The sequence below is a fragment of the Taeniopygia guttata genome, chromosome 28, assembly GCF_048771995.1.
Source record: "Taeniopygia guttata chromosome 28, bTaeGut7.mat, whole genome shotgun sequence".
Classification (NCBI taxonomy): Eukaryota; Metazoa; Chordata; class Aves; order Passeriformes; family Estrildidae; genus Taeniopygia; species Taeniopygia guttata.
Window position 1 is genome coordinate 5,414,503 of NC_133053.1, and position 27,205 is coordinate 5,441,707.

At 47.6% G+C, this 27,205-nt stretch overlaps 1 protein-coding gene across 7 annotated transcripts; it reads left to right on the forward strand.

Moving 5' to 3' along the window:
* The first annotated feature begins 3,071 nt into the window (after positions 1 to 3,071).
* TMPRSS9 (transmembrane serine protease 9) lies at positions 3,072 to 25,714 on the forward strand. Of its 7 annotated transcripts, none has more exons than XM_072919501.1 (19): positions 3,072 to 3,202; positions 10,525 to 10,676; positions 12,434 to 12,561; positions 12,968 to 13,035; positions 13,458 to 13,636; positions 14,746 to 14,787; positions 15,783 to 15,954; positions 16,166 to 16,440; positions 16,596 to 16,732; positions 17,918 to 18,233; positions 19,020 to 19,191; positions 20,596 to 20,867; positions 21,577 to 21,713; positions 22,198 to 22,555; positions 22,644 to 22,760; positions 23,405 to 23,576; positions 23,897 to 24,162; positions 24,699 to 24,835; positions 25,304 to 25,714. In XM_072919501.1, exons 2-19 carry the CDS (start codon positions 10,553 to 10,555, stop codon positions 25,463 to 25,465), a joined length of 3,234 nt encoding a protein of 1,077 aa, XP_072775602.1. In that variant the 5' UTR covers positions 3,072 to 3,202; positions 10,525 to 10,552; the 3' UTR covers positions 25,466 to 25,714. The 7 variants fall into 7 exon arrangements, with proteins under 7 accessions (XP_072775602.1, XP_030112915.4, XP_072775605.1 ...); XM_030257055.4 differs by having other exon boundaries at positions 13,461 to 13,636; XM_072919502.1 differs by lacking the exon at positions 3,072 to 3,202 and adding an exon at positions 7,006 to 7,133.
* The last annotated feature ends 1,491 nt before the right edge of the window (positions 25,715 to 27,205 follow it).

A 27,205-nucleotide genomic window follows, 5' to 3' on the forward strand; every position in this document is an offset into this window, starting at 1 on the left:
GAACAATAAGAGAGATAAAGAATTATTTACAGTCCTTCCCAACTGTTTCCCAGGCTCCTTCCTGGTTAGAAACCCTCCATTTTCTCTGACTGAACTGAGAATATCTATAACTTTCATTAATAAGAAGTTAGTGAGTCACTCAATATTTCTGTAATATTTCCATAGGGGGAAAAAAAGAGAGAGGGAAACTCTAGCAAAAGAAAGCTACATAACCATCACTTTTGTCTATTTATTAAAAGTGCAGGATTTAATTTTATGAAAAAAACATTTTCTCAAATGTCTCTCATAAAGTTATATATGAGTTTCAATTTTTTCTATTCCTGTGTTCTCTTATATCTTGATTGGTTTATCACTCTGAAATCAAGATTTTAAATTGAATTAAATCAACCAATACTTTTTCCCCTTCAAGAATGAGGAATGTCTCTACCCAGTGCAGAAAAAGAAAATGAAACAAGGATATCTGCACTTAAAATGTCTTTTGGGAGTGGTGCTGTGTGATATATGTCTTGATGTGTCAGGAGGGGGTTCTCATGATAAAAAGCTCTTCATTTCTAAACTATTTCTATAAGCTGGTTTCTGTCCCCATTCTAATTCTTAGTTGTTATGCCACAGGGGAAGAACCAGGAGACACCACCATTTAACCTCACGTTCATTTTTTTCCACACCCTCAGTAAAAGGGTCTTCCTGGGAAGAAGAATGAAGTGAATAGTCTTTTAAATCCTTTCAGGTAAAGTTCTCCTTACTGTGTTTTTTACATCTAGAAATTTTCTTGACCATGGAAATAATTCCATATCCTATGCACAGCATTTTCCAGGATTCCAACATGAAATGTAGCAAACCAGCTAAATACTATTAAAGACATTTAAATCCTTCTAGTGCACCACAATGTTTTCCTGGTTGTTCTATTAAATTTTGAGTATTATATTGTTTGAGTGCAGTGTTCATTTTATCTGCACACTGTGACCATGTGTGCAACAAACGTAAGAGACAAGGTTGGTCCCAAGTGCCCCTGTTATGTTTGGTCGCCAGAGATCACATCCATAGTGGCTTGACTTCTCACTTAACTTTGATGTGTTTGCTCCCAGCTCCTTCAGCAGGAGTGCAGAAACTGCTGTAATTTCTCACTTATTTAACCACTGATAGATTTTGCTGTTTTCTTCTTTTATTGCAGTCCTATTGCAGTCCTCCTCCCCTTGCTACTTTTGGTTCGTCTCCAGTCACAAAAAGATAGGTGCAGATCCTCTTTATCTGATGAACTATTAGAAATATGTCAATCCCTCACTCAGCTCTTTCACAGGGATGTACAGTCTGTCTGAAAGGACAAGAACTGCTTGTCAGTTCAGATTCAGAGATTGCAGCATTTTTCTGGTTATTAGCTTGGTGCTAATGAAGCGATACGCGGAATAAATAAATAGACTCCACAACTGGGGTAGTTATGAAGTGGGTATGTATTGTCAGCGCTCAGCACAAGTGAGATAGCTCTCCAAAAACTTGTGCACTGAGCCTCAGTCTGACCCAAACCTTTATTCCCAAAGGTGTTCCATATGTAGCACATTGCACAGCTTTTCATGTATATTGAACCCCTGGCTCTGCCTGCCCTCACCTCTCATGCTAAATAGGTCCACACCCTTCTGGGCACTTGTGGTTTGCCATGGTGGTCATACCGGTGTCTCTGGTGGCCTCATGAGGCTGAAGATCATGGTCTTCCTCATGGCTGAACTTTTGAACCCTTCCTCTCTGCGTGTGCACGTTCAGTCTTTTGGTGCTTATCTGAGTACTGTCTGTCAGTCTTGGTAGGCTTAGGGGCAGAGGAGCCTCTTTATCTGGGTTCTTTGTATTTTCAGTCCTATTGTTCTTTATGCAAGAAGCCTCAGTAATTTGCATTTTCTTATGCCCTTTTGTACCTTGGCAGAAATTTCTTAAGTAAAAGGTTAAAATTCAACACCTAACTCTACAAGCTAGAATATAAATGCTTAATTCATTTTGTTAACATAAGTAAATTCCAAAAATCTCTGCTTCACTAATAAGACCAAGGTTCTGGGTTTGATCGTTATAAGGGCCATTCACTTAAGAGTTGGACTCAATGATTCTTCTGGATCCCTTTCAGCACAGACCAGTCTGTAATTCTGTAACCAGCCAAGTCTTCATTATTGATGTTCAGCAGGAAACTTAAAACAGATTTCAGTCATTGTTGCTCAGTCTGGAGAGATCTATGGACAGCGGATGTTAGGAATGAAAGGATACACTCTAACCAAAATCAACTTCAGAGAAATCTCTATGATAATTTTATCATTTTAGGATCCTATGTTCTTTCATTGCTTTGCCGTCAAACACATGAACTGCTCAAGTTTGCCGTTAATGTTGGAGATACTTAAGGACAGAAGTGGCAATTGGATGAGAGATGACTGTGTCAAGCAGCAGACCAAAACCCAGAGTTTTCTGTTCTCTGTTTTTCATCTATTTTTTGTCTTTTCAAGATGGCAGAAGGGTCACTTGTGGGCTTAAATAAACTTCAGCACAAGGAACTCTGTCCAGTTTTGGCCTCTGCTGTGTATGTGTGTGATGTTGGACAATCTCTGCCTGTTCCTGTGTGGCAGTTAGGCTGTTCTAACACATAAATGATGATAAATAGGATGATGAGGATGATAAATACAGTATGAACTGGAAGGGCTATGGATGTCTGACTGATGAAATTAGTAGGGTTTTTTTGGGAATACAGCTCCCTTTATGGTTTCTGTGTGCTTGGGCCACTGCTGGTTAAGAGATCATCCCCAGTGTGGAGGCTGTGAGTTCTGGTGATGGGGGGAAATTCAGTGCTGCAGGTATGAACCACCCCACTTCAGGCAGCTCTTTTCCTTTAGGTCGGGCTGCTGGAGAGGATGGGATCTGCCCAGGGAACTGCAGGAATGTCTGGTGACTGGGAGAGGCAGGAGCTGGGGCATCAACGATCCCGTTCCCAGCGCAGGCAGCTGGAGAGCGAGCGGGGGAGGGGGGGAACTAGGGGTGGAAATTGCTTAATTCCAAAATTCAGTGAAAGCACAAACCAGCTCTTCAGGCTGAACCGTTCCTGTCGCTCAGCCTGTGCCTTTAAGCTCCGCAGCGAATTCCCCCAGTGCCTCCCACCGCCCCCGCCAGCTCCCCGCAGGCCGGGCCGGGTGAGCTGCCGGGGAAGGCACTTGGCGGCAACGGGAAAGCAAAGCAGGTGAGTCCCTGCTCCTTCTTAGGAGCCATTTTTATTAATTCAAGGTGCCGGGCTTTCTTGGCTCGGATGGGAAGACAAAAACCCGCGCCTTTCCCGGCAGCTGCATCCAGATGGATGCTCCTCGCTCCGCGGTCCCATCGCCCAGCGCGATCCCTCCTGCCTGGCTGGGGCTCGGGCAGTCCTCCTCCTCCTCCTCCTGCTCTTTTTTCTACCTCCTCCTTCTTCGCCACCTCCTTCTGTTCTCCCTCATTGCTTCTCCATCAGGGTCAGACAGGCTTGCTGCCTGCACCCGCAGATTTTCAGTCAAGCTGGAGTGCTTTTCGATTCCATGTAACTCTAACATGATTCAGCGACCTCTAGACTCTCTTCTCTGAAAGTACTGGTTAAGAGAAATATCTTAGTTACTTAAACACTTTGGAATCCAAATGGAGAGAATTGTCTATATTATTTGAAAGCTATAACAAATTAGGAAATATTCTAGAAAGAAAACTCAGGGTACTTCGTGAAAAACAAAAAGTGCAACTTTGACCTAAATGCTGAGAAAAAAAAAAATCAATATTATCAATGTAGGAAATACAAGAGTGAAACAGCCGTGACAGCGAGCAGCTTCGACCTAGGCATGGGACAAACTCTTATAAACAACCTCTATGGGCTTATAATAGCATCATCATTTGAGCTTAAATAAATGTTTCTGTAGCTGGATGGTTCTTTGTTCCCATGGTTGAAGGGAAGGGCTTGAGGGTCACGCTGCTTCACACCCACTTGTCTTGCAGCCCTGAGGCAGAGAGCTGCGGCAGAGCCCCGGTGCTGCCCGGTCCTGCAGGAGGGATGTCCCTGTCAGCGGTGTCCGGCCGGGCAGCGCTGTGTGCCGCCAGGAGGTCTGGCCAGAGCTGTGCATGGGCACTCAGCTCCGGTGCTGGAGGTCAGCATGTGGCACTGTCCCCTGTCGGTACGCGGAGAGTTTCACTCTGCGGCCTCTAATTGACTCAGGTGCTGTGAGTGCACTGCTTGACTGATACCGTTCATCACTTGCTGGTTTCTCTGTGTGAATTCTTCCTTTGAGGGAGCATGCATTGCAGGTAACTCATTTCAGGGTAGCTTTGAGGTTTCCTATCTATGAACACTAATGCCTACCTGGCAATCAGTAACAACAGCTGAAGCTAGGTAAAAATGTATTTTACACATTTCTTCTAATGTATGCCAGCTGGTAAGAAAGAATAAAATGTGATTATTTGCAAAATGAAGACCTCTACTTTAGCCCCTGTTCCTCCAAGAGCTTCTGGTCCCAATATGTCCATCAGCTTCATTGGCACCAAGATTTCTCCCACACCCTCTGCACTGCGCTAGGCAGTGTTCAAGGGAGGTGAGTGAATGTCAGTGAAGGAAATGCCACGAGTTAAGCATGTGAGTTTTTCTTGGCCATTCATGAGCTGAAAAGTATCAAATTATATAGTGCTCCTATTGTGGAAAGTAACAGACAAACATGGACTTCCTGGCTTACTGGATACTCCCTATGTGTATTCAGTATTTACTGTCTGTACTGAGTTTTCAAGCCAGCACAGTTCGGGGTGGCAAGGGGAGGGGGGAAAGGGGGGCAAGGCTGCCTTTATTTTATTGTGTAATCCATGGCGACAAGTTTAAGAAGTAATTGCAGGTACAAATCTGCCCAGTACTTTGTTACCAGAGAGAGAGCTCAGGACTGAGTGTCTCCAAGGTGGAAGTGATGTTAGAGCCTTTGTTACCTGTGATAATACGAGCACTGGGGAGCTCAGCTTGTCTGTCATGCCCCAGCTGAGACTGCTGAGCTGGCAGGCAGGGAGAGGATCTTCTTACTTGTAAATTGAGAGACATTTGTAGACCAAGAGAGACAATAAACAAGGCCAGCACGGTGTCATTTGGCTTGCTGGGAGCAGGACTACAGCTGAACCAGATGCATCTCCATGAGTGCTGCAGGTGAGCAGGGATCCTCATTGCTGATGTGGCACTGCTCTGTGGCTGTGAGTGGCAGGAGCTTTCAGATCTGCTCACTTGCATGATCTGGGAGCTTGCAGTGTCAGGGCTTTTCACCCACCTTAATAATAAGAGGTGTCCTCAGCTCAATCTGCACTCTCTTAAATGACAAGTTTCTTTCTCCTTGAAAGTAGGGTTTAGCCTTTTAAATGCAGCACAACCACTTCTAAATGTTAACCTGCAGACAGATGGGAACATGGATATGCTCAATATATCCATTACAGAATCTGGAGATGGGTTAAAGTAAAAGGATTCGAGAAATGCTGTGTTGGCTGGTCAAGGGAACAAGTGTTGTGGTAGGTGAAGCTCATGTCACACAGAACAATAGGCCATGTAGCCAAGCCTGTGTGTGCTGGTCATGTTTGCCTCTGATGCTGAGAGCTCTGTCCTCTGATCTGTTTGACCAGCTGCTGCTGTCTCTGCATAGGCTTTTTTTTTCATGACATAAGATCATCTCATCAGAAGGTTTAAGGGGAAATATATAGGGGCTCACCAGGAAGCAACAGTGTTGGGATAAATTCCAACACTCTCTTCTATGGCTTCACTCAGAGAGTGAGCTATAAGGAGGAACTGGCACACAGTTTTTGGCTTCTCCAGACCAACATGACCTCGCACTGCACCACCACCCAATAGATACCACTGGTTATAAATCCACTCCCCTACAAAAGTGTTTTACCGTTCTCAGTACCTGCTGACACAAGTTCTGAGCTTCATTTCAATACAACTAAATTCCTAGCTGAAAGGATAAAATCACTAGGCTTGACCCATTTTAACAGAGATGTTTGAGGTTGGCTGTTCCCACCACCTTGCTCTGCCAGCAGATCTGTTTGCACGCCCACATCTCTTATCTCCTGTGGTCATGCTTCTCATTTCACTTAGAGCAAATGAGTGTCTTCTCTCCTGCTAAGGCTCGTGGTTTGGTGTAATATATATGTCACCAAAGGTTTATTGTTTTGGCAGCTGTGATTTTGGATGGTGAACCTACCAAGTGAGGCATATTGGAGTCTGCTTTCTGATTTTGGGGTACCTCCTTCTGAAGAAATATCCTGCTTCTGCTGTATTCCCCCTCTGAAGTGCCACAAGTCTTATCTTGGTGATAAAATCAATAGTCCTTTACTTGCCTTTGGCCACAGACTCATTACTTGCTGAGGCTGCAAGCAGATCTGCTGCTGAGCTTGTGGTCTGCCTTGAGCAAGTGGCTGGTTTTTCATACCTGTGCCATCATTTTGCAAAGGTTCTGTCTGGGTGAGGATTTACAGGTCACAATGAGACAGTTTTACACCCCCTGTGTCTGAAGGCTCAGTAGACACCGTATTGCTGTGCTAAAGTCACACTACCCCATTATGGGATGAAGCAAATATTCCATTAACACTTGGTTATTCAAATGGTTGCAGCATATTGGCTGCCCTTTATCAACACAGTGCGGGAGAAACCAACCATGCTAGAATACAGAAATGCAGCACAAAGACCCCAGAGCAGCCCAGACTTACCATCAAGGGGATTGTGTGGGGATAGGGGAGTGGTTTTCTTGCATTGTCCCTTGAGGGACATCAGGGTTTCTTTGCATTTGTTATGTGTAAATTAAGTTGACTTTTGAAAACACGACTACTACTATTTCTTTCCTGTCTTTCTTTCCTCTGGCCAACAGTTCAGAGCAGGGCACCTCACCTTGTGTCCCCATGGTCAAGAGCTGCTGGTAGGGGCTGGCAGACTGGGAATGGGAGAAGCTGGAGAAAAGCAAGAGGAAGCCTGGGGCAGTGCAGTGCAAGACAGGCGTGTAAACACTCCTGTTCTGATGAGAGAGAGACTGGAGAAGGCTAGGAAGGCAGAAGAAAAGGCCTCAGGAGGTGAAAACATGACGGCGAAGACACAGTGAGGTGAAGGAAGAGAAGTACCAAGCAGTGGAAGAAAGAAGGCCAGGGTATGTGGAGGTGAATGAAGAAAAGCAGCCTTTTTGCTCGGCAGCCACCAGCACAGTACTGGGAGGTCACCCTGTGCTTTAGACTCAGGAGCTGTGGCATTTCACAAGAAGACAGTTTCTACCTGAAAACAGGAACCAGCACAATTTGTGCTGGAGACTGGGCCAGTCCTGCAGGTGTGTGTGGGATCACCTGAGCTGCAGAGACACCTGCCCCAGTGAGGCTGGGGCTGTGGGCAGCGCACGGGCAAACAGCCAGAGTGCCTCTCCTGGGGCCCTGCCTTGTCCCTCTGCTGCTCCTGCAGGTGATATTTCCCCAACATGCACATGCATGTTCTCACACGCACTGTGCATGCACATAGACACACAAGATCTCACACACACACACACACACACACACACACACGTGAAATCACACTCACACAGGTTTCACACATACATACACACACTATCACACACACACTCATTCACACACACTCATACACACTCACACACAGACTCACACACACACACGTGAAATCACACTCACACATACATACACACACTATCACACACACACACGTGTGCTACTTGTCCTCTTTGATGAGAAGAGTGGGTGTTAATGACAGTTTAGCTAATTGGGTAAAGGAATACTTTTACAATATCACTTTATATTTTACAATTTCCCTACTTGAACTATGTGAGAAATAAAAGCCATCTTCCAAGGAAATCCTATGGAATTACTCAAGGCTGCCCTAGAGAAAAAATCAGACTTCTGTGGAGAAAACAAACCCTGGGCTGGTGAACAGCAGCAGAGCAGGGGTGGTAGCCAACTCCCTGCACTGTGGCAGATCCTCAGGGACAACCAGAGATGGTGACAGTCTGCAGGACAGCTCTTGCTGACTCTGTGCTGCACATCAGACATGCCTTCTCTGCTAAAATGCAACAGAAGAGAGACCCCCCGGTGTGGGGACTCTCTGCTTACAAGGGCATATATTTTATAACCACTCAGAATTTATAAGCTGACAAAAAACCCATAAATGTCCTTTTGCTTCTCAGTATTCCTATTGGAAACTCATGACTGTTAATACTCTACCAATTTCTGCCCCACTAACAAAATCTACTTTTCACTCATCTGATTTTATGTCACAATATTTTTCACTGCGTATAGCTTCTTGCCACTATGTATTTATAGATAATCCTTTTTATCTTGCAGAAAAAAGAAATTGCAATCTCTGTTTTGCTATTGCAAAATGGCCTTTCCATTTACATGTCCTTTTAATTCTTTTTAAACTCACACCACTGACACCAAAAGAAAATAAACTTTCCTTATGCTAAAAGGGAGAGCAAAGACAAGTTTTGAGAAGTAGAAAGTTTCTCTAAGTAGTCCATTTTCCAGTTAAAATGCCTCTGCAATCACTAATACAAACATTTTTCTAGGGTTCCAAGTACCTTTTATTGTAGTATGACTTTTACATGCAACTAAGATTGTATTGTCAAAAAAAAACCCACTAAGCCAGAGCCAGTTTTGTCTGCAATCTTTATTTTTTTCCCTCAGATGCATCTGTCCTACCTTTGAGGTCCACTGAAGTCCACTGTTGCACTGGTCAGCACACTTGAACTAGATTTCTGAGTGCCCACATTCAGCACACAGCAAGAGGGACAGTGACTCCAAAACCTACCGAAAGAGGGAAGGAGAGATTCCTCATCTGTATGTATTCAGGCCACAAAGACCACTGGAAAAAAGGTTCCCTACTTGTCTCCCATTAGCTAGAACTGAATTGTCAAACAGAGATATTGTTAGCAGAACCCGGGAGCCACAGTGCCAATCTCTGCCAGGCTCAGTTACAGCTGAAAAAGAATATTTGGATGTCTGCTAGAAAAAAAGAGGCATCTTGGACAGACTCTCCCTCTCCCCTTTCTCTCTGTCTGCTGCCTCACAAAGAAGTGACCTTCTAAAATCTCTTATCTAGAAGCTTCGGTTTAAAGAGCTGCTGACGCCTCTTGGAAAACACTGAAAAGCTCTTCTGAAACAGGGAGCTGCTTCTCCCTGTGTCCCTTTCCTCCCCTCTTCCTTTCATTGCTGGATGCATTTACATTAGAAAAGGCTGTTCCTCTGCAGCTTCTCTGAAGTCCCAGTCCGATTTACAGTGGTGGGGAATCGCTTCTGTGGCTGCCCAACCTCTCACAGCACAGAGAGGATAGGAAGTGACCAGGTGAGATGTCCCTCGGCAGGACAGACTTTGGAACTGAAGAGGGAAGAGCTGTGTGGGTTTTGTACTCTTGACACTGTCAATATCAAGACAGAGTAAGTTTGAGAGGTGATTGTGCCTTGCCTAGGCTTTTCTGGTGTCTCCTGTAAATCTGAGTTTCCCAACAGTTAGAGGCTAAATCCTCAGAAAATTCACTCTGCAGCTGAGGAGCTCTGGACCCTTGGCCAAGAGGGATGGACTTCTGTGGATTTCCACTCTGACCACACAAATTGTCTGAGACTACTTCAACCTGCCAGTTTGAACAGCAGCATTATACATCTTCTTCATGCCTATGAGGGAGAAATACTAATATTAAGACCACAGGAAATCAGTGCCCCTCCTTGTCTCATCAGGCTTGTTGCAGATACTAACCTGTCTGAATGCTGTTATAACTGTATATTATAGGCTGGTTTCATTCCTAGTGATACACAATTGTTGATGATGTGCAAATAAAGGCCAGATATAGTCTGGCTTGTACTAGCAAGAGTGCTGAAGAAAAAAAAAAAAAAAAAAACAAGAGAGAGATTATTTCTATTTTTGGCATTTTTGAATACACACTTGGAACACCATATCCCATCTGAGCATCTTCAGTGCATGAAAAACATCGACATACTGAAATCAGTCAAGCAAAGGAAAATGTGGAGGCAGAAAAGGTGACATGAAGGGACTTTGCTTCTGGTACAGGACCACTTGGGGCAAAATACTGGGAGCACCAGTGCTAATGCTGGCCACAGGGAAGGAGAATCTGCTCATCAGGGTAGCAGCAAAGCTGTAAGGAAAGGACATATTGATTGCTCTGCATTAGTAGGCATTGGGAGCTCTCAGCTAAATGCTGTAAATTGCGGGGGGGGGGGGGGATCACCCACTGTGATTTTATAATTCCACCAGAATTCCTGCAAAAAATGTGGAATAGCATTGGGCCATATGAAACCTCACCCTGGAATCTGCCTCATGAACAACTACAGGCTGAGGTTTATTACTTAAAGAGTTTTAATCCATATAACATGCCCCTTGGGGATATAAGTAGTCTAATACCAAGACTTCCACAGCCAGGTTGGAATGGTCCAGCAGGAGCAGACAATGATGCTCCTGGGGTAACCTTAGCTGGCATGACAGATTTCATCCCAGTCTTGTCATTTTCCTCCTCTTCTTTTTAACCACAGAGCCCATCTGTAGAGCTGCTCAGAAAGCATGGACCAGCCAAAGCCAGGGCAAGGCACCCAGAGGAGGAGAGTGGGAGCTTGCTGCTGGAAGGTAACCGCTGCTGCTGCCGTGGCAGGCAGTGCAACAGCCCTCTGCCTGGGGATCCTGCTGGGTGAGTGTGCGGCCAGGTACATTCTTTCAGTTTATCTTCTCCAAAAGAGAAGTGGTCTGCACTGCTTATAGCAAAAATCCTCCTACTGAGGACAAAATACAGACACCTTTCTGCACAATGCACAAAAGCTACAGGGGCTGTAGTCAGCTCATGTTCTCAATATGTGACTTTGGAGCACTTTATCTTCAGTGTCTCCTGATATATATGCTCTATTCCTTTCCTGCTTGACCAATCTGACGTCCTTCTATGACAAGGTGACTTGCCTAATGGATGAGGGAAAGGGTCTGAATCTGGCCTACCTCAACTGCAGTAAAGCCTTTGACACCATTTCCCATAAACATTTTATTCGAGCAACTGGCTGCTCATGGCTTGGATGGGTGTGTTCTAGCAGGATGACCAGGCCCAGAGAGTGGTAGTGAATGGAGTCACATCCAGCTGGAGACTGGTGACCAGTGGTGTTCCTCAGGGCCACTTTGAAGCCAGCCCTGTTAAATATCCTTTTCAGTGGGGACCAAGGGCACCCTCAGTCAGCTTACAGACAACCCAAGCTGGGTGGGATGTTGATCTGCTGAAGCAATAGTGTAGCCATCAGGATCAGGGTAGTGACTGTCCCTCTGTGCTGGGCACTGGTAAGGCCCCACCTCAAATCCAGGGCTCAGTTTTAGAACATCTCATTACATGAAAGACATTGAGGGGCTGGAACGTGTCCATAGAACGGAACAGAGCTGGGAAAGGGGCTGAAGCACCAGAAGCAACTGAGGGAGCTTGGGGGTCTCAGTCTGGAGAAGAAGAGGCTCAGGAGGAACCTTCTGGCTCTGCACAACTCTCTGACAGGAGGGTGCAGCCAGGTGGGTGTCGGGCTCTGCTCCCAGGGAACAAAGATAGGAAAGAAGAAAAGGCTTCAAGGTGGCCCACGGGAGTTTAAGATTGAACACTGTGAAAATTTGTTCACTGAATGGGCTGTCCAGACCTGGCACAGATTGCCCAGAGCAGCGGTGGAATCTCCATGCCTGCAATTTAAGTGATTTAAGAAACATGTAGATGTGGCATTAGGGGACATGGATTAATGGTGGCCTTGGCAGTGCTGGTGAAATGATTGGACTCAATGATCTCAGAGGTCTTTTCCAACCTAAACAATTCCATGATTGTATGATTCTGTCCTGTAATCTCTCTCTGTGACTCTGAATTTTTTTGCACTGTACCTTGTACCTTGCTGCTTCTGCCATTTCCTGTCACAACCACTTGCAGCCACTGAGCACTGCCTGTTTTACTGTCCCACTCCAGAGCATGGCCACCGTCTCCCTCCCTCTTCCACCTCTCTCCTGCTGCTTCTGCTGCCCTATGGCCAGATGCCACCTCAGGCCGGTACCCAGTGAGGACCCCAGCATGACGTGACTGACACGCCACCTGTGCAGTGACAGTTTCTGAGGTGGCTTCAGTACCCACAGAACGTACCCGGAGCTGTTCCTGCAAGGATAGGGCCAGTCTCAGGTTGCCAGGCTATACCCATCTGTTCATTAATTTCTGTCTCAGGCTTGACAAAAGTCCACTGTTTTCAAGTTCAAACAATTCAGTACAAAATGCTATTACTGCAAATGTGCAGGGTACCCCGGTCCCGTTATGGGGCACTCCCGAGGCAGCTGGGATGCTCAGGGACAGTCAAGCTGCTAAAAACAGGGTTTTGAAGGACATGAGATATTCATGTTGCAAAGCTGTGAGGAAAGCTGCCTCTGACAGACACCTTCCCCTTCTGGCAGCCTCTCATTCTGCAGAAGAGGCCAGCTTTGAGCACACAGTGGAGCTGCAAGGAATCACGTTCAATAGCAGCTTACAGATGGAGAACTCAGACTACTACAGGGTGCTGACGCCTGCTCTTGAGAGGCTGGTGAGTTGATCTGGGCCTTCTGGAAAAACACTTGTGAAATACTGCAGTGGTAGCACCAGCAGAATCTCTATGCCAAGGGTAGGAGGAAAACTAGGAATTCTTAAACATCAGCAGGGTACACTGTGGGGCTGAACTGCACTTTGAGAGGTCCTCTCAGGGCCCTGAGAGACATTCATGAAGTGGGAAATGTGTGTTAAAGCCTATTCCTTGCATAAAAAAAAAGATGTACTACCTCATGCCCTAAAAGCCAGGGTGGGAAAAAATTTACATATGAGCTGGACATGGGTGCTTTTGCTTACAGAGACCATACATCAACAGCTCCACAATCCAGCAAAATCCCAGGCATCATCTCTTGCCACCTCCTTGAGGTCCAGTAAGTGTGTGACCATCACTCTTTGCTTTGCAGTTTCTGTCCAGTGTCCAAGACTCCCAGCTAAACTGGAGCTGCACCGGTTGCACCATCCTGGGCTACAGGTGAGTGTAGGCAAACCCTCTGCAGACCCTGCAGCTCATGCTTCAGAGCATTCTGACAAGCCTCACCATGAAGGTGAATTCACACCTGTGCTCTTGTTCAAAGCTAATGCAAAGAGATACTGGTTTTTGGTCAAGGCTGGATTTTCACCTGGGATTGCAACAACGTTCTTGATTTTTTTCATTTCAAAATGCAGTCAGAAAGGCAGAGGAAAACAATTTTGTTCAACCACAGCTTTGGGCCAAAGGGAAAAAAATTCAAATGACCAACCCAGAGCCCATCTCCAGAGAAAGCTTAAGTTATTAAGAATCAAATATTAAGAATAAGATGCTTCCTTTGAGTTCCCTGTAGACAGCTAGCACATGAGCCTGACCCTTGTACTGATCATGAAGCCAAGGTCTCCCCTTAATTCTCTGTCTCCCAGTAGGAATGGAAACTCCAGTGTGATCGTCCATTTCCGCCTCCTCTTCACCCCCCGGGATTCCCAGCCCCTCAGCTCTGCCTTGGAGGAGGAAGCTTTCAGACACGGGCTGGCGGCTGCCCTGCACAAGCAGGGTTTGTCCCTGGCTGCCTATGGGACCATCTCCTCAGCTTCTCTCACAGGTATGGCCCTCCTGCCACTGCCAGCCAGGCAGAGCAGGTGCCCTGTGCTGGGGCTTCTGCCACCCTACTGCCACAGCTAAGCTACCATTAGTTTCAGCCAAACTGCTGCAGGGTTTTAGCTCTGGATATCCAGTCAAGGCTTCGTGCCCAGAAGCAGTGCTAGAAATTGGGGTGCTGGCAGGCACCCAGCAAACTGATAAAATGATCTGCCTGGCTCCCAGCTGCTCTAGCTTCACCAGACAGCAGCAGGAACCAGCCTAGATCTTGTCAGCTTAAGAGACATTTGTGGGGTCCCCAGATACCCCACCAACACTAATACTGTCCAGCTGCTCTGAACTGCAAGAGCAGGTTGAGAATAACAGAACCTAAAGCATAAATTGCAACTGCTTTGGCTTTTCTTGCAGCACCTGGAATCAGTCTGAGGGACAGGGAATGAAGCTCCAGGAGATTAATGGCTGGGTTATCTGTTCCTGCCTGTGCACAGCAACCCTTAGGCGGACCTCAGAGTTGCAGCAATAACTACAGCTCATATATGCTAATTCTCATAGTTTAATTACTCTCTGAAACCACCTGACAAGAAATTCTCCTTTTCTTCTGTGACTGTGGAGTTGCATGTGACTGTAGGACTTCAGGTCCAGCCAATTAAAAAAACCCCATAAGCCTGGGAAACAAGAAAGTATGAGGTCCTCTGCAGCTCCCTCTGCACCCTCTGCCATAATGGGCAGGATCCCTGGATCTCTGGGAGCCTTGTGCTGCCCAAATGGAAGGTGCTGAGAGTGCCCTTGTCTTTAGGCAAACAAGCTTGCATAGCTTCAGCCCCAGTCTGCTCCTGAGAGGCAGCTCACTGCCAGAGCTTTTGGGAATTTCTCTCTGCACGTAGAGTCACCCCAAAGCCTGCAGGGCAGTAGGGCACTGCTTCTCCCCTGCCTTGTGGCAGAGCAGGGGTCCCCAGCAGGGACCTGGACCCTGCCTCACACTGGCCACAGGTGGGCAAAGAGATCACCAGGCAGGAAAGGAAGATGCAGCAAAGCCTGTGGCAGCCCCAGTCCAGGACCTGAGGCTGGGCTGCCCTGCCCTTGCTGATCCTGATTCCTTCCTCTTTGTCCCAGGTTCCAACAAAGCTTCTTCCCACAGACCTGGACTGAAATCAGGTAAGAGCCAGGCAGCAGGAAGAATCACCTGCACTCTGCAGCCTCCTTCTCCTCTTGCTCACCAGCAGCCTAGATACAGATACAGGCTTGGGCCTCATCTTGTTCACAGCCTGGTGGCTCAGGGGCTTGCAAGCTCAGAACAAGCTGCAGCTCTGCTCCCAGTGCCATGCAGGGACTCTGGGGCAGCCAGGGAGCAGAAGGACAAGGACACAGTGGTGGTTGCCCCTGGGGAAGCCAGGAGAGAGGTGCTGTGTGGACTGCAGAAGACATGAGTAACTCAAGCCCCACCATCCCCAGGGAGCTGCCCTTGGGACACAGGCAGTCACTTGCTCCAAGATCCAGTATGTGAAAAGAAAGCCCTGAATGTGAGAGCCAAACAGGCTGTCTGATGCCTCTGATGGAGGCAGCTGTGCTGAACCTCTCACAGCAGCACATAGAGGCCTGCCACACCCACTGCTGCAGACCTTGGAGGCGGGATACCAGAGGCTCTCAGGCATTGAAGACAGCCGTGACTTTTCAAGTCATGACATGACTTGACATGACTTTTCAAGCCAATAGTAAATGGCTGCACTGGGATGAGGGACACTGTGCCCTGGAAACACCTTGGTCCCATCAGTGATTGTGACAAGGGCTGTGACAAGGTCTACCTTCCTGGTGGGCTGGCACAATGGACAAGAGCCACATGTCCATGAGCTGCTGGAAGCTTATCACAAGGCAGTAGCTAAGCTCATCAAACTAGTCAGGATGCTGCTCTACAGCTTCTTGCTCTAGAAAAGTTTCAGGGAGGATGCTGTGATGGCCCAATGCTTTGCAGTGCTCTTCCCAAGCCTGCAGGTTAAAGGCTGCTCTGTGACATCCCAAGTACCACCCTGCTGCTCGAGCATATGCCAAGAGTACACACAAAGCTGAAGCAGCTTTTCCCACTTGCCCCCAAGAGCATGTTGCTGGGGTGCAGTAGCAGGATCCTGATGCACTGACTTTCTCCTCCCTTTCAGACTGTGGGAGTCGCCCTGCCATGCAGACTGCCAGCAGGATCGTTGGAGGCTCAGAGGCATCCAGAGGGGAGTTCCCCTGGCAAGTCAGCCTTCGAGAGAACAATGAGCACTTTTGTGGCGCTGCAATCCTCACAGAGAAGTGGCTGGTGTCTGCTGCTCACTGCTTTACTGAGTAAGTGTCAGTCACACCACTTTTCACCCTCCTGTTCCAAAAGCTGCCATATCTGCTCAAGCTCCCATTGCATCTCTCTGCCCCACCACAGGGAGAATGAGGAGTTTCCATCACTCCTGGAGTGGATGGCAGGATGGGCAGTAGGCAGCTTGGGTTTGCAGGACCATGTTGTGGCTGCAGGCTCACATGGACCCCACTGTCTCTCCTCTAGGTTTCAGGACCCAGCCATGTGGGCAGCTTACACAGGAACCACCTCCCTCAGAGGCTCTGACAGCAGTGCAGTGAAAATGGACATTTCACAGATCATCCCACACCCCTCTTACAATGCTGACACAGCTGACTATGATGTGGCCGTGCTGGAGCTGAAGAAACCTGTGACCTTCACTAAGTACATCCAGCCTGTGTGCCTGCCAGATGCTGGCCATCACTTCCCCACCAGCAAGAAGTGCCTTATCTCTGGCTGGGGCTACCTCAAGGAGGATTTCTGTAAGCAAAGCATAGCAGGCAGCAGAGGAGACATGGTGGGGTGTGAGTGGGGCAGAATGCATCAGGGAAGGGAACTCGGACCTTGCTCTGGCCAGCTGAGGTGGGCTGAGCTGCTGATCCTGCACTGAGCTCACAATTGTGTCTTTCTCATTCAGTGGTGAAACCCGAGTTCCTGCAGAAAGCAACAGTGGAGCTGTTAGATCAGAACCTATGTTCCAGTCTCTACAGCCATGTGCTCACAGACAGGATGATGTGTGCTGGCTACCTGGAGGGGAAAGTTGACTCCTGCCAGGTAAGCTTTGCCCAGAGAAGATGGCACACCTGCCTGCATAAGGCTTTTCCCTCCCTGTATGTACCAAGTGACACTTCAAGAAACAGAACTGACACTATGGTCACTGTTTCCCATTGAGGTTTGAGGTCCTGCCTCGGACCCAAGTATTGATCAGTGACTGCATAAGACACAAATGAGGATATGTTCTCTACTGCTTAGAGCAAGGCACTGTTGTTTAAGGGGCTCTTTCAGCTAATTAACTACTTTTCTCATCTTCCTGAGCTGTCATCAGGTCTGGCCCTACCAATATTCCACACAGTTTTCAGATAAAAATCCAGATAGGCAAAGGGCAGCAGTGGAAACTCAAACATACACAACAGTTTTTGGTGAACAACAGAGTGGTTTTTTAGTTAGCCTTTATCCATCCTGGAACTACAAGTGGTCAGCTGGAACCAGGCCTGCCTTTGACAGTATGGACAGAGGAGAACTGTGATGCTGGAGGAGGACTGTGATTTCCAGGTCTGTCTCTGTGGTTTGGCAGGAACATTCAAACAGACAGAAACCAGCTGAACAAATCTGCATTTTTCTGGTGGTAGTGCTTTGTATTTCTGCACCAAATACAGCACAAACACCAAAGAAGAGGCCAAGAATTGAAGATTCAAGGTTGGGTGATGAACGTGACCCATCTGGTTATTAATCACTGAGCTAGAGCAATCTCATCCTCAGAAGGCATTACCAGCTTCACAGACACTACAAGGCCATCATGATAGTCAGAGGACCCCACAAGAACCAAGAACTGACCAGGGAGCCATAGGCCAAATCAAGAAAACCTGATGCAAACATTACTGTGATCTCCCTAGGTTGTGTATCAGGCAATGAACACTCATCATCTGGCTGTGTACAGGCTGCTAGGATTAACCTTTATGAGGTTTAACAAATTATTAAAGCAGTAGAAATGCTTAATCCTAGATTTTACAGATTGTGTCATTTGTTCTTATGGCATATAAAGGGCACAAGGCTTCTGTGTAATAGCAGGACAGCATGCCCACATGGAGAGACACACAAAGGCCAGCACAGAAATGCTCCACTCATCACTAGGCTGGAACAAATATGAAGTGAGTTAGGATACACAGGGACAGAGAGACCCTACCCAGGGCAAGCTCAGTGCATCCCCAGGGAGAGCTCATAATCTGCTTCCTCTTGCAGGGTGACTCTGGTGGGCCTCTGGTTTGCCAAGAACCATCTGGCAGGTTTTTTCTGGCGGGAATTGTGAGCTGGGGTATTGGATGTGCTGAAGCCAGACGGCCTGGGGTTTACACACGTGTTACCAAACTCAGAGACTGGATCTTGGATGCTATTTCAGCCTTCCCTACCTCCATGGTCCGTACTGTTCCTCCAATGCACTTCAGGACTAGCAGTAACATGGCCAACGCTGAAGACGTCAACACCACCACCAGAGCAACCCCAACCACCTTCCCAGCCCCAGCTGCCAGCAGGCCAGCGACTGCAGCAGGACCACAAGGTATGAGCACCCTTGGGTGCACCTTGGCAGGCAGAGTGGCAGGTACAGGTCCAAATATCAGGTTCAGTCCTCTGCTGACCTAAGCTGACCTTTTGTAGGGTGAGTCACACAACTTTGCCAAAGTGCTAAGGCACAAATGACACTATATGGCTGCCCTGGCTCAGTCCAGAGCAACCTGGCAAAGTCATTCAGTACCTCTGCAGTTCCATACGCTCCTTTGCTTTTGTGGCCGTGTAACTGCTCTGCTCTGGCAGGTCACTAAAGCACAGCAGCATCTGACAGTATTTAACCTGTTGATCACTCACTTTTGCTCGCCACCTAAGGACCTCTCAGCAGTTCAAAACTGATGGCTGCCCCTTCACAGCAGCCATGATCCCTGAAGGGAAGGAGGGCAAGTGTCTGCGATGACCTTTCCACTCCAAGGAGCATTTCCAGCAGCTTTGCAAGGAGATGCAAATGAAGGGTATTCTTCTAAATCTAGAATAAACTTTTTATCTGGAATGGCAAGGCAAGAGGCATGGAGCTACTGATTACTCTGCCTTCAACAAAGGCCCAGGATTCATGACTTGCCAAGAGCAAGATGCAGAACAGCAGTTTATGTGAAAGTCCAGCTGTAAACGGCCACCCTCAGGCACTGCCACTATCAGCCAGCAGGGCTTGGGTAGATATCTTACACCTCAGGCCTAACTTGTCCCTGCTAAGGCTTACTGGTTAGAAAGAGAAAAGTCTTGCCTTGCTTGTCTTCTGCTAGGAATACTCACAAGTCATGCTTTGACTTTTGTTCAGAGTGTGGAAGACGACCTGGGTTCTCTAAACCTAGCAAGATTGTGGGAGGAACAGATGCTTCCAGAGGAGAGATCCCTTGGCAAGTCAGCCTGAAAGAAGACTCCAGACATTTCTGTGGAGCCACCATCATTGGGGACCGCTGGCTGCTGTCAGCAGCTCACTGCTTCAATGAGTAAGAGCCCATTCCTGTCCCTGCTCCAGCTCACCTGCCCACTGGCACAGAGCTGTGCAACCAAATCCAGTCAAGAAATTGAAATCAAGAACACATGCTGGACATTAAATTTTGCTATAACTAGACATTAATGGCAAAAATAAGTTTGTGGAGAGGTTGGAATGAGGCAGAGAAAGGTTAAAGCAGCCTAATCAAAGAGAAAGGACAACATATTTAAGAGGGGTGGAAGGAGGAGTGCCACAAGATTGTTTCTTTATTAAAGTAACCTTACAAAATTGTCCGTAATATATGAAATAGAGACACATGGTCAGCTGATAAAGAGAAAATGCTCAGTTCAATCCTGCATAGTTCTGTTAAACTGCAATAACCCAAGGCTAGGTTTATAAATAGCCTAAAGAAGTGGGTAGCAAGAAGATAATGCTTGTCAAGAATAAATTCCTGAAAGCAGAAAAGGTGGGTTACTAACTGAAGGATTTTAAGGCAACTTCATGCATTAAACAGCTGGGCAATAAAGAAGCAAGTGAAATGCAAGGTAGGCAAGTGTGAAATGAGGTACACAGCAAAACTAGCAGTGCTGTCTGTCTGTGAATGAGGATGAGTCTCCATCAGCCGTTGCAATTCAAAACAAGAGGTCAGAAATGTGGATATTGCCCTGACAGCAGCAATCCTGTGGCAGGGGCAGTTAGTGAGCGCAGGAATGCAGTAAGAAACAAGGGAGATGAGTGGGATGCTGCTGGGAATGCACAGCACACCAACTGCTCCAACATCACAGGGAGGGCAAGAGTGACACTGTGAATGTGTACACAAGGCTCAGGGAAGAGCAGGGTGTGGAACACCATCATAACAAGCACAACAAAATAGATCAGACTAGACCTGGGAAAAAAAACAACTAATGGGAAGGCAGTGTTTGATGGGACTGTACAATAATGAAGGGTACAAAGTGTTTAGGGAATGTCTTTTGACTGTCTTTTTAAGATACCAAATAATCACTAAAAGTAGGTGGGAAACAATCAAAAGGAAGCAGTTCTTAAAATAAATGTCATTACGCTGAATATTAAAAATTCACCTAGGGTTAAAAAAAAAGAATAAAACACAATTTTATGAAAATCCAAATAAAACCAAAAAATCCAGCAAGACATACTGAATACAGAGACACCACCTGTGTGCTAGAACACTCCTGAAATCACAAATTTCTGGAGGTGAAGAGAGGATTATTATTACATGTTTATTTGATCTTCAGGTAATATTCAACAGGTGCCACTGCTGGAAACAGTTCTTTGGGCCTCACTTAGCAGGGCTGCTCTGCTACATGCTGATCATGTAAAGCTGTCTGTAATTTCAATGTCAGAATTCATGCCAGGGATAAGTGTGTGAGTATGTACATTTAGGTTTATATATTTGCAGGACAATTCCAGAAGAGATTGAAGCCTATGTGGGAACAACATCAATAAATGGAACAGACGAGAATGCAGTGAAAGTGAATGTAACAAGAGTGATCCCACATCCCCTCTTCAACCCCATGATTCTGGACTTTGATGTTGCTGTACTTGAACTGGCAAGACCTCTTGTCTTCAACAAATACATACAGCCTGTGTGCCTCCCACTTGCCATGCAGAAGTTTCCTGTTGGCAAGAAATGCCTCATTTCTGGATGGGGTGACCTCCAGGAAGGGAACGGTAAGCAGTAATGCATTACCTGCTGATTTGCCTTGGCACAGTGATACCCTGAGCAGCAAAGCCCGTGCCACTGTGACTCACAGTCCTGGGAATGTATAGAACAGGGGTCAGTAAGAGGGACAATCAGGAACTGACAGAAACACAAGAATAAGCAAGAATAAAGGCACACAGAGTGCTACCTTAAGCCACAGTTACCTAGCAGTCACCAGCAAAGAAGAAAATAGAGAGAGCAGCTTGGTGGAAACCAGGAGAAACCTGCTGCACTGCCCTCAGTAGCTCTACCGTGCTAAGCAAGTGCCAGGCACTTGCCTCAGAGCCTTCTGCAGCTCTGGCAGGATGGTATGTCAGCCACAGCAGCCACTCTCAGTCACAGAGATGTTCCAAGCAATGAGCATAAGCAAAGATCCCACTACAGGGAGAAGGCTTGAGAGTGGCACATGTGATACCAAAGAAGTCCAGCTGACAAGAAGCCCACAAACTCTCCGGAGCATGGGACACAAACTGTGTGCAGAATCCTTAGCACAGACAGGAAACTGCACCCTTGGGGGAGCCACAAGTTTCAGGGCTGCAGAGAAAACAGGTTATATAGGACTCAATTCCCATGTGGGATTAGAGCCTGTTTTCCCAAAATATGTGTTGAGTCAGTCAGAAAGCCATTAGCTAGCTCCTTCTCTCTGCTGCAGTCACTAATTCTGTGGTTTTCATGCAGACACCAAGCCCGAGAGTCTGCAGAAAGCATCTGTGGGCATCATAGAACAGAACACCTGCAACTTCCTCTATAACTTCTCCCTCACTGACCGAATGATCTGTGCTGGCTTCATGGAGGGGATGGTAGACTCATGCCAGGTAAAAGTGTGGGATTTGTCTACTCTGTAGATTGTTCTAGAAAGCTGGGCTAACTGCCTTCAGCAGATCCTTGTGAAATATTTACTGAACTGCTGTAATCCAGCTGTGTAACTCACATGTACTTGAGCACAAAAAAACCCACCCCACCACTTTGGAGATTTAGAGAAGTAAATAAAACTCCACCAAGCTGAGAATTACTTAAACCAACATCCCACTCTGACAAATCCTGGGTGAAGCAGGTGTCCTCCTGTGGCAGTGAGTCAGTGGCAGTTGGTGGCAGCTGTAGAAATGTGCTGACAGGAGCCAGGTTGAGCACTAACCCTAACTTCAACTTCTCCACACTCATGCCCTGCATACACACTGCATGACAGCAAACAGGCCCACAAGGCTGGAGAAAGAGAGTTGGGGGTAGTTAAGTCCTTCTGGTGTGTCTGAGGGGCAGACCTGATTGGACTGAGCAGCCATTGCCTTGCTTCTTCTGCAGGGAGATTCAGGTGGGCCCTTGGCCTGTGAGGTGACCCCAGGAGTGTTTTACCTTGCTGGCATCGTGAGCTGGGGATTTGGTTGTGCCCAGGCTATGAGACCTGGTGTGTATTCCAGAATTACCAGACTCACAGACTGGATCCTGGACACCATCTCCCAGTTGCCCAGTGGCGGCACAAGCATCCCTCCCAGTTCAGCCATCCCTAGAACTTCCACCACAGCCATTTTTATCCAGCCCAGCACAATGGCTGCAGGTCCAGCCAACAGAACCACCCTGGAGACAAAAATCAGTACAACCATGAGTGAAACCTCCACAGCTCTGAGAACGACTGAGACTGCCAAGCCTACCCAAACCCCAGGTAAAACTGGTAACTGATGCATTGCCATGTTAGCAGGAGGCCTCCAGCACAGAGGGTACTGAGCAGGTCATGGGTTATTGCCTTCCAGTGGTGCCTTGTACCAGCCTCACTTTCAAGTGTTCCAGCAAGGTGTGTATTGGAAAAGAAAATCCTGAATGTGATGGTGTTGTGGACTGCAGCAACGGCTTCGATGAGCACAACTGTGGTGAGTTCTCTTCTGCAGCCCATGGCTGCTGTCAGCTGTGCTCTACATGACCCGGATTCCACAGTGGTACCCACCATATTCACACTGGCTGTCTTGGGCCCCGACACTGGGGACCTAGGCCAGCCCACTGGGGTCCAGATCGTACTTGCTCTGCCAGACCCTAAAACAAGATAAAGCTGGATGAGCTGGATCCAAATTTACTGCCAGAAAGTGTGGACTCTTCTACTCTGCTACAGACATTAGAACACATTTCCCAGCACACAGGCCTTTTGGCCAATCAGTCTGCTAGCACAAGGTGGGCAAGACAGCTCTGCACAATATGGCAGCCCAGAAAGCATCTTGGCATCCCTGGGACTGCACCTTGGGCTGCACACTTTTTGCCATTTGATAGCTGAGCCAGTCCATCCAAATACCCGCTCCTTGCATACCACATCCTTGGAAGGTGTGATATGGGATAACAAGTCTGCAAAATATACCCTATCCATCAAGCCTCGCCTCAGCTGGGTGAACTGAATTCATCACATCCTACTGTCCTGTACATGCTTCCCCAGAAGGCTGTCCCACAGCACAGGTTAGGGAAGGCAGGAAGTAATTCCTTTCATTTATGGTTACTTAAAACCATGGTGCTTCTTCCTGTGTTCCAGACTGTGGCTCAACAACCGCTCTGGCCTTTAGCAAGATCGTGGGTGGCAGCAGTGCGGCTCGAGGAGAATGGCCCTGGCAAGTCAGTCTCTGGCTTCAGCGGAAGGAGCACAAGTGTGGGGCTGTCCTCATTGCTGATCGGTGGCTGCTCTCTGCAGCTCACTGCTTTAACATGTAAGTCTGAGATAAGCTAGTTAAGTCAGCTGGTTCTTGCCTCAGTCCCATCAGCCAGCCTGCCCTTCCCCTCCCTCGTGGTCCAGCACCTGGCTGGCATGCTGTGTCCCACAGGAAGCACACACCCCCTATCAGAGAAATACCCCTACAGGTAAGTGTGAACAGGAATGGGTGGAAGAAAGCCTGAGTACGTACACCCACTGTTCTGGAGACAGGGGGACTGACCTCCTGTGTGGTGGTGTGGCCAGCCCTGCAAGTGGAGGAATGGCCCTCCTTGTGAGGCTATGCTCCTAACAGCCAGGTTTGCTGTCTTTCTGCAGTTACAGTGACCCCAAAATGTGGGTGGCCTTTCTAGGAACACCCTTCCTGAGTGGCATCGATGGCAAAATGGAGAAAATATTTCGTATCTACAAACACCCTTTTTACAACGTCTACAGCCTAGACTATGATGTGGCACTACTGGAACTGAGCACACCTGTCACGTTCAGCAGCACCATCAGACCTATATGTCTCCCAGACAACTCTCACATCTTCCGTGAAGGGGCCAGATGCTTCATCACAGGCTGGGGCTCCACAAAGGAAGGAGGTACTGGCTAAAAGGGCCCCTCCCACAACCATGACGGCCAAGCTCAATGCTTGACCACCTACACTGCAACACTGCAAGCCCAAACATCTAAGCTCCCACACCACTATCCCAAACACTCCCATCCTAGGCCACATGCTGCATATCCTTGCCAAGCTGGGCAAGGCCTGGTGTCACCATCATCTTCTCCCCAGCTACCATGCAGGGTACTCCTCCATTTTATCACACCTCTTCCCTCTTGAAGCTTTCCCAAGCTTTCTACATGCCAGCCACTGTGCTCTCCACTCCCACAGCAGCTGCTCCAGTTCTGCTCCTGCAGTACAAGGACCAACCCAGTATCATTTCTGTCTGGTCAGCCATGCTGCCTGACAAACGATACACCCAAGGGACTATCCAGAGTTTGCTCTGCTGAGCCAGGTGACTCACTTTCCCAAAGCAGGTCTCTCCCTCTGGCAAGCAAGGCTGCAGAGACCCCACTTCACATGCTGTTGTTTCTCAAGTGCTCTTTACCCAGCTAACAGCAATATTTGTCTCCTCAGGTCTCATGTCAAAGCACCTGCAAAAAGCAGCAGTCAACATGATCGGAGACCAGGCCTGCAAAAAGTTCTACCCTGTCCAGATCAGCAGCAGGATGCTGTGTGCTGGTTTCCCGCAGGGCACTGTCGACAGCTGCTCAGTGAGTGCAAGAGCAGCAAATGCTGCAGCTGGGACAGAGCAAATTCATGCCAAGCCCGTAGACTATATTCTCTCAGGAGGGCCCTGCCCTGCCTCCCCTAGCTCAGATGTCTGTCCATCCATCATCTGGCTGCTGCTTTTATCCATGTCCATCCTGCATACACCTCATGCTGTGTATGCCCCCCCAACCTGTGACAGGTCAGGGAAATACACAGAGAGGTAATGCTAAGCATTAATCTGTTCCGTGACCCCACTGTACCTCTAAACACACTCTTCTATGATCCAGAACCCCAGGTTCAGATTGTTCATGCAGGTACATCACTGAGCAGTCCTCCAGCTTGGAATGGGGCTCCTGGGGAAGTGGGGAACAGGACAGCAAATGCCCATACGCCAGGGAGAAAGAACATTTCACAGCTGGGGGAACTGCACTGCTTGTGGCTTGATATGGATCCTTTTCCTCTCTCTGCAGGGTGATGCAGGTGGGCCCCTGGCATGTAAAGAACCTTCAGGGAAGTGGTTTCTAGCAGGAATCACAAGCTGGGGCTATGGCTGTGCCAGGCCATACTTCCCTGGTGTCTACACCAAAGTCACAGCTGTCCAAGGCTGGATTGTACAGAACCTCAAGCTCTGAAACTGCATTTCACCACTCAGGGAAGGCGATGAATGAGAGGAGTAACTGCCAGAGGATGCACTAACTCCTCAGCTACTGTACATTTTTCTGATGTTGCAAAGGGGTGAAGACGGCCTTGCAGGTATTAAGCAAATGCCAGTGTTGTGTGACCTGCTGGTTGTTACACCAAGGCATTTGATAACTGCTTTGCATAGAAAGGTAAAAATTCTAAACCTTTTCTATAAATAAATGAAGCATGTCCCATCTTAAGACCTGGCCAAACACACTGCACATTATAACATGACCTTCCTAGTTGGATGGGTCCTGGAAACATCTGCCAAAGATTCATGGAGTTTGGCTGACCTCTGCCTATGAGCTGTCCTTCCACGACCAAGCCAACAGACTTGTGACCTATGGCCCAGCCCAAAGTTATGCCCTTGCAGAAGCTTCAGACCTCACTGACCTGATGGAGTTGTACAGTGCTGTACAGTGGCTTTTGGGAAAGGTGTGATGCTGCTTCCAATTAGTGTGTGACACTAGAGAGCTCAGTGATGACCTCCTGGCTCACCATTTGATCCTAAGAGAATGCAAGACTAGAACACTTGGGAGTTAAGACTGCACAAACCCTGACCTGTACTAGAGTATAAGGAGGGGCTTTTCACACACCCTCCTGCACCTCCTTCTGCATTAGGTAACAGGGGATTAAACTGGCAAAGATTAAGGAATGGCCACACAGACCACTGTCTGGCTAAGCTTGGTGGGAAAAATTTAAAGTGCTGAGATAGCAGTGCACAGCACACTTGTCGGGTCCTACCAGCCAGGGTAAGACACGTAGACAAATTTTTTCACAGGCAAAGAACTACAGCAGAGATCATGTGCCAAGTCTTGGGAAAAGCATACTTAGACATGTCCCCATTGATTCAGCCACCAAAACTGAACAGCTGCTTGTACCCCTTAACCCCTTCCTCGTTTTTGGTGCTTCAAGTTCTGCATCTGGGCATAAGAGGTTTCCTCCATCCCAACCCAGCTGGCAGCAAGATCTGCAACTTTCTGAGACAGAGCTCCAGCTAGGTGGGAGACCTGGTTTCCAGGCATGCTCAGCTCCAGGTGGGTTCACATTCATGGCTAGAACTCCTGTGGGATGCTCCCATGAACGAAATGGCACTGCTGCACAGCCAGTACCACAGAATTCATACAGCCTTAAAGAAAAGTAAAAAGCTCCCTAAGCAAACATGTCTGAAAGCCCTTTATTTTCAAGTAGTCATTCTCACAGTCTAGAAAGGAAACTCCAGTTTCAGTAAGTCCAAATACCCAAATATCTCCTCACAGTACACCTGGTGTGAGAACACTTTAGGTTCTACCACATCCCAGTGAATGTCCTAGCAGGTACAGAGGTGTCATTCTTCCAGTCTGTCTCTCTGTCCAGCAAACCAAGAAATATTTTATAAAATACAGAAGAGCTTCAAAAGAAAGGATTAAACAAAAAAAACCTCACTACATGGGCCCTGTTGATCTCCAACACTCTCCTCTTCTAGCTGTTGTATCCACTGCTGACCACGCAGCATGAACCCACCTTTTCAGGAGCAGTGTGGAAGCACAAAAATAGATTTGTGCTCCAATGCAGACCGACATTCTCTGTTGCAGACGTGCTCCTCCATCAAAAAAAATATGCTTAGGATATAGGTTCCAAGAGGGAATATCTGTCCCAGAGCCAAACCAGAAACTAGAGTGCATCACAGCCACACAACACACTTTATTCTA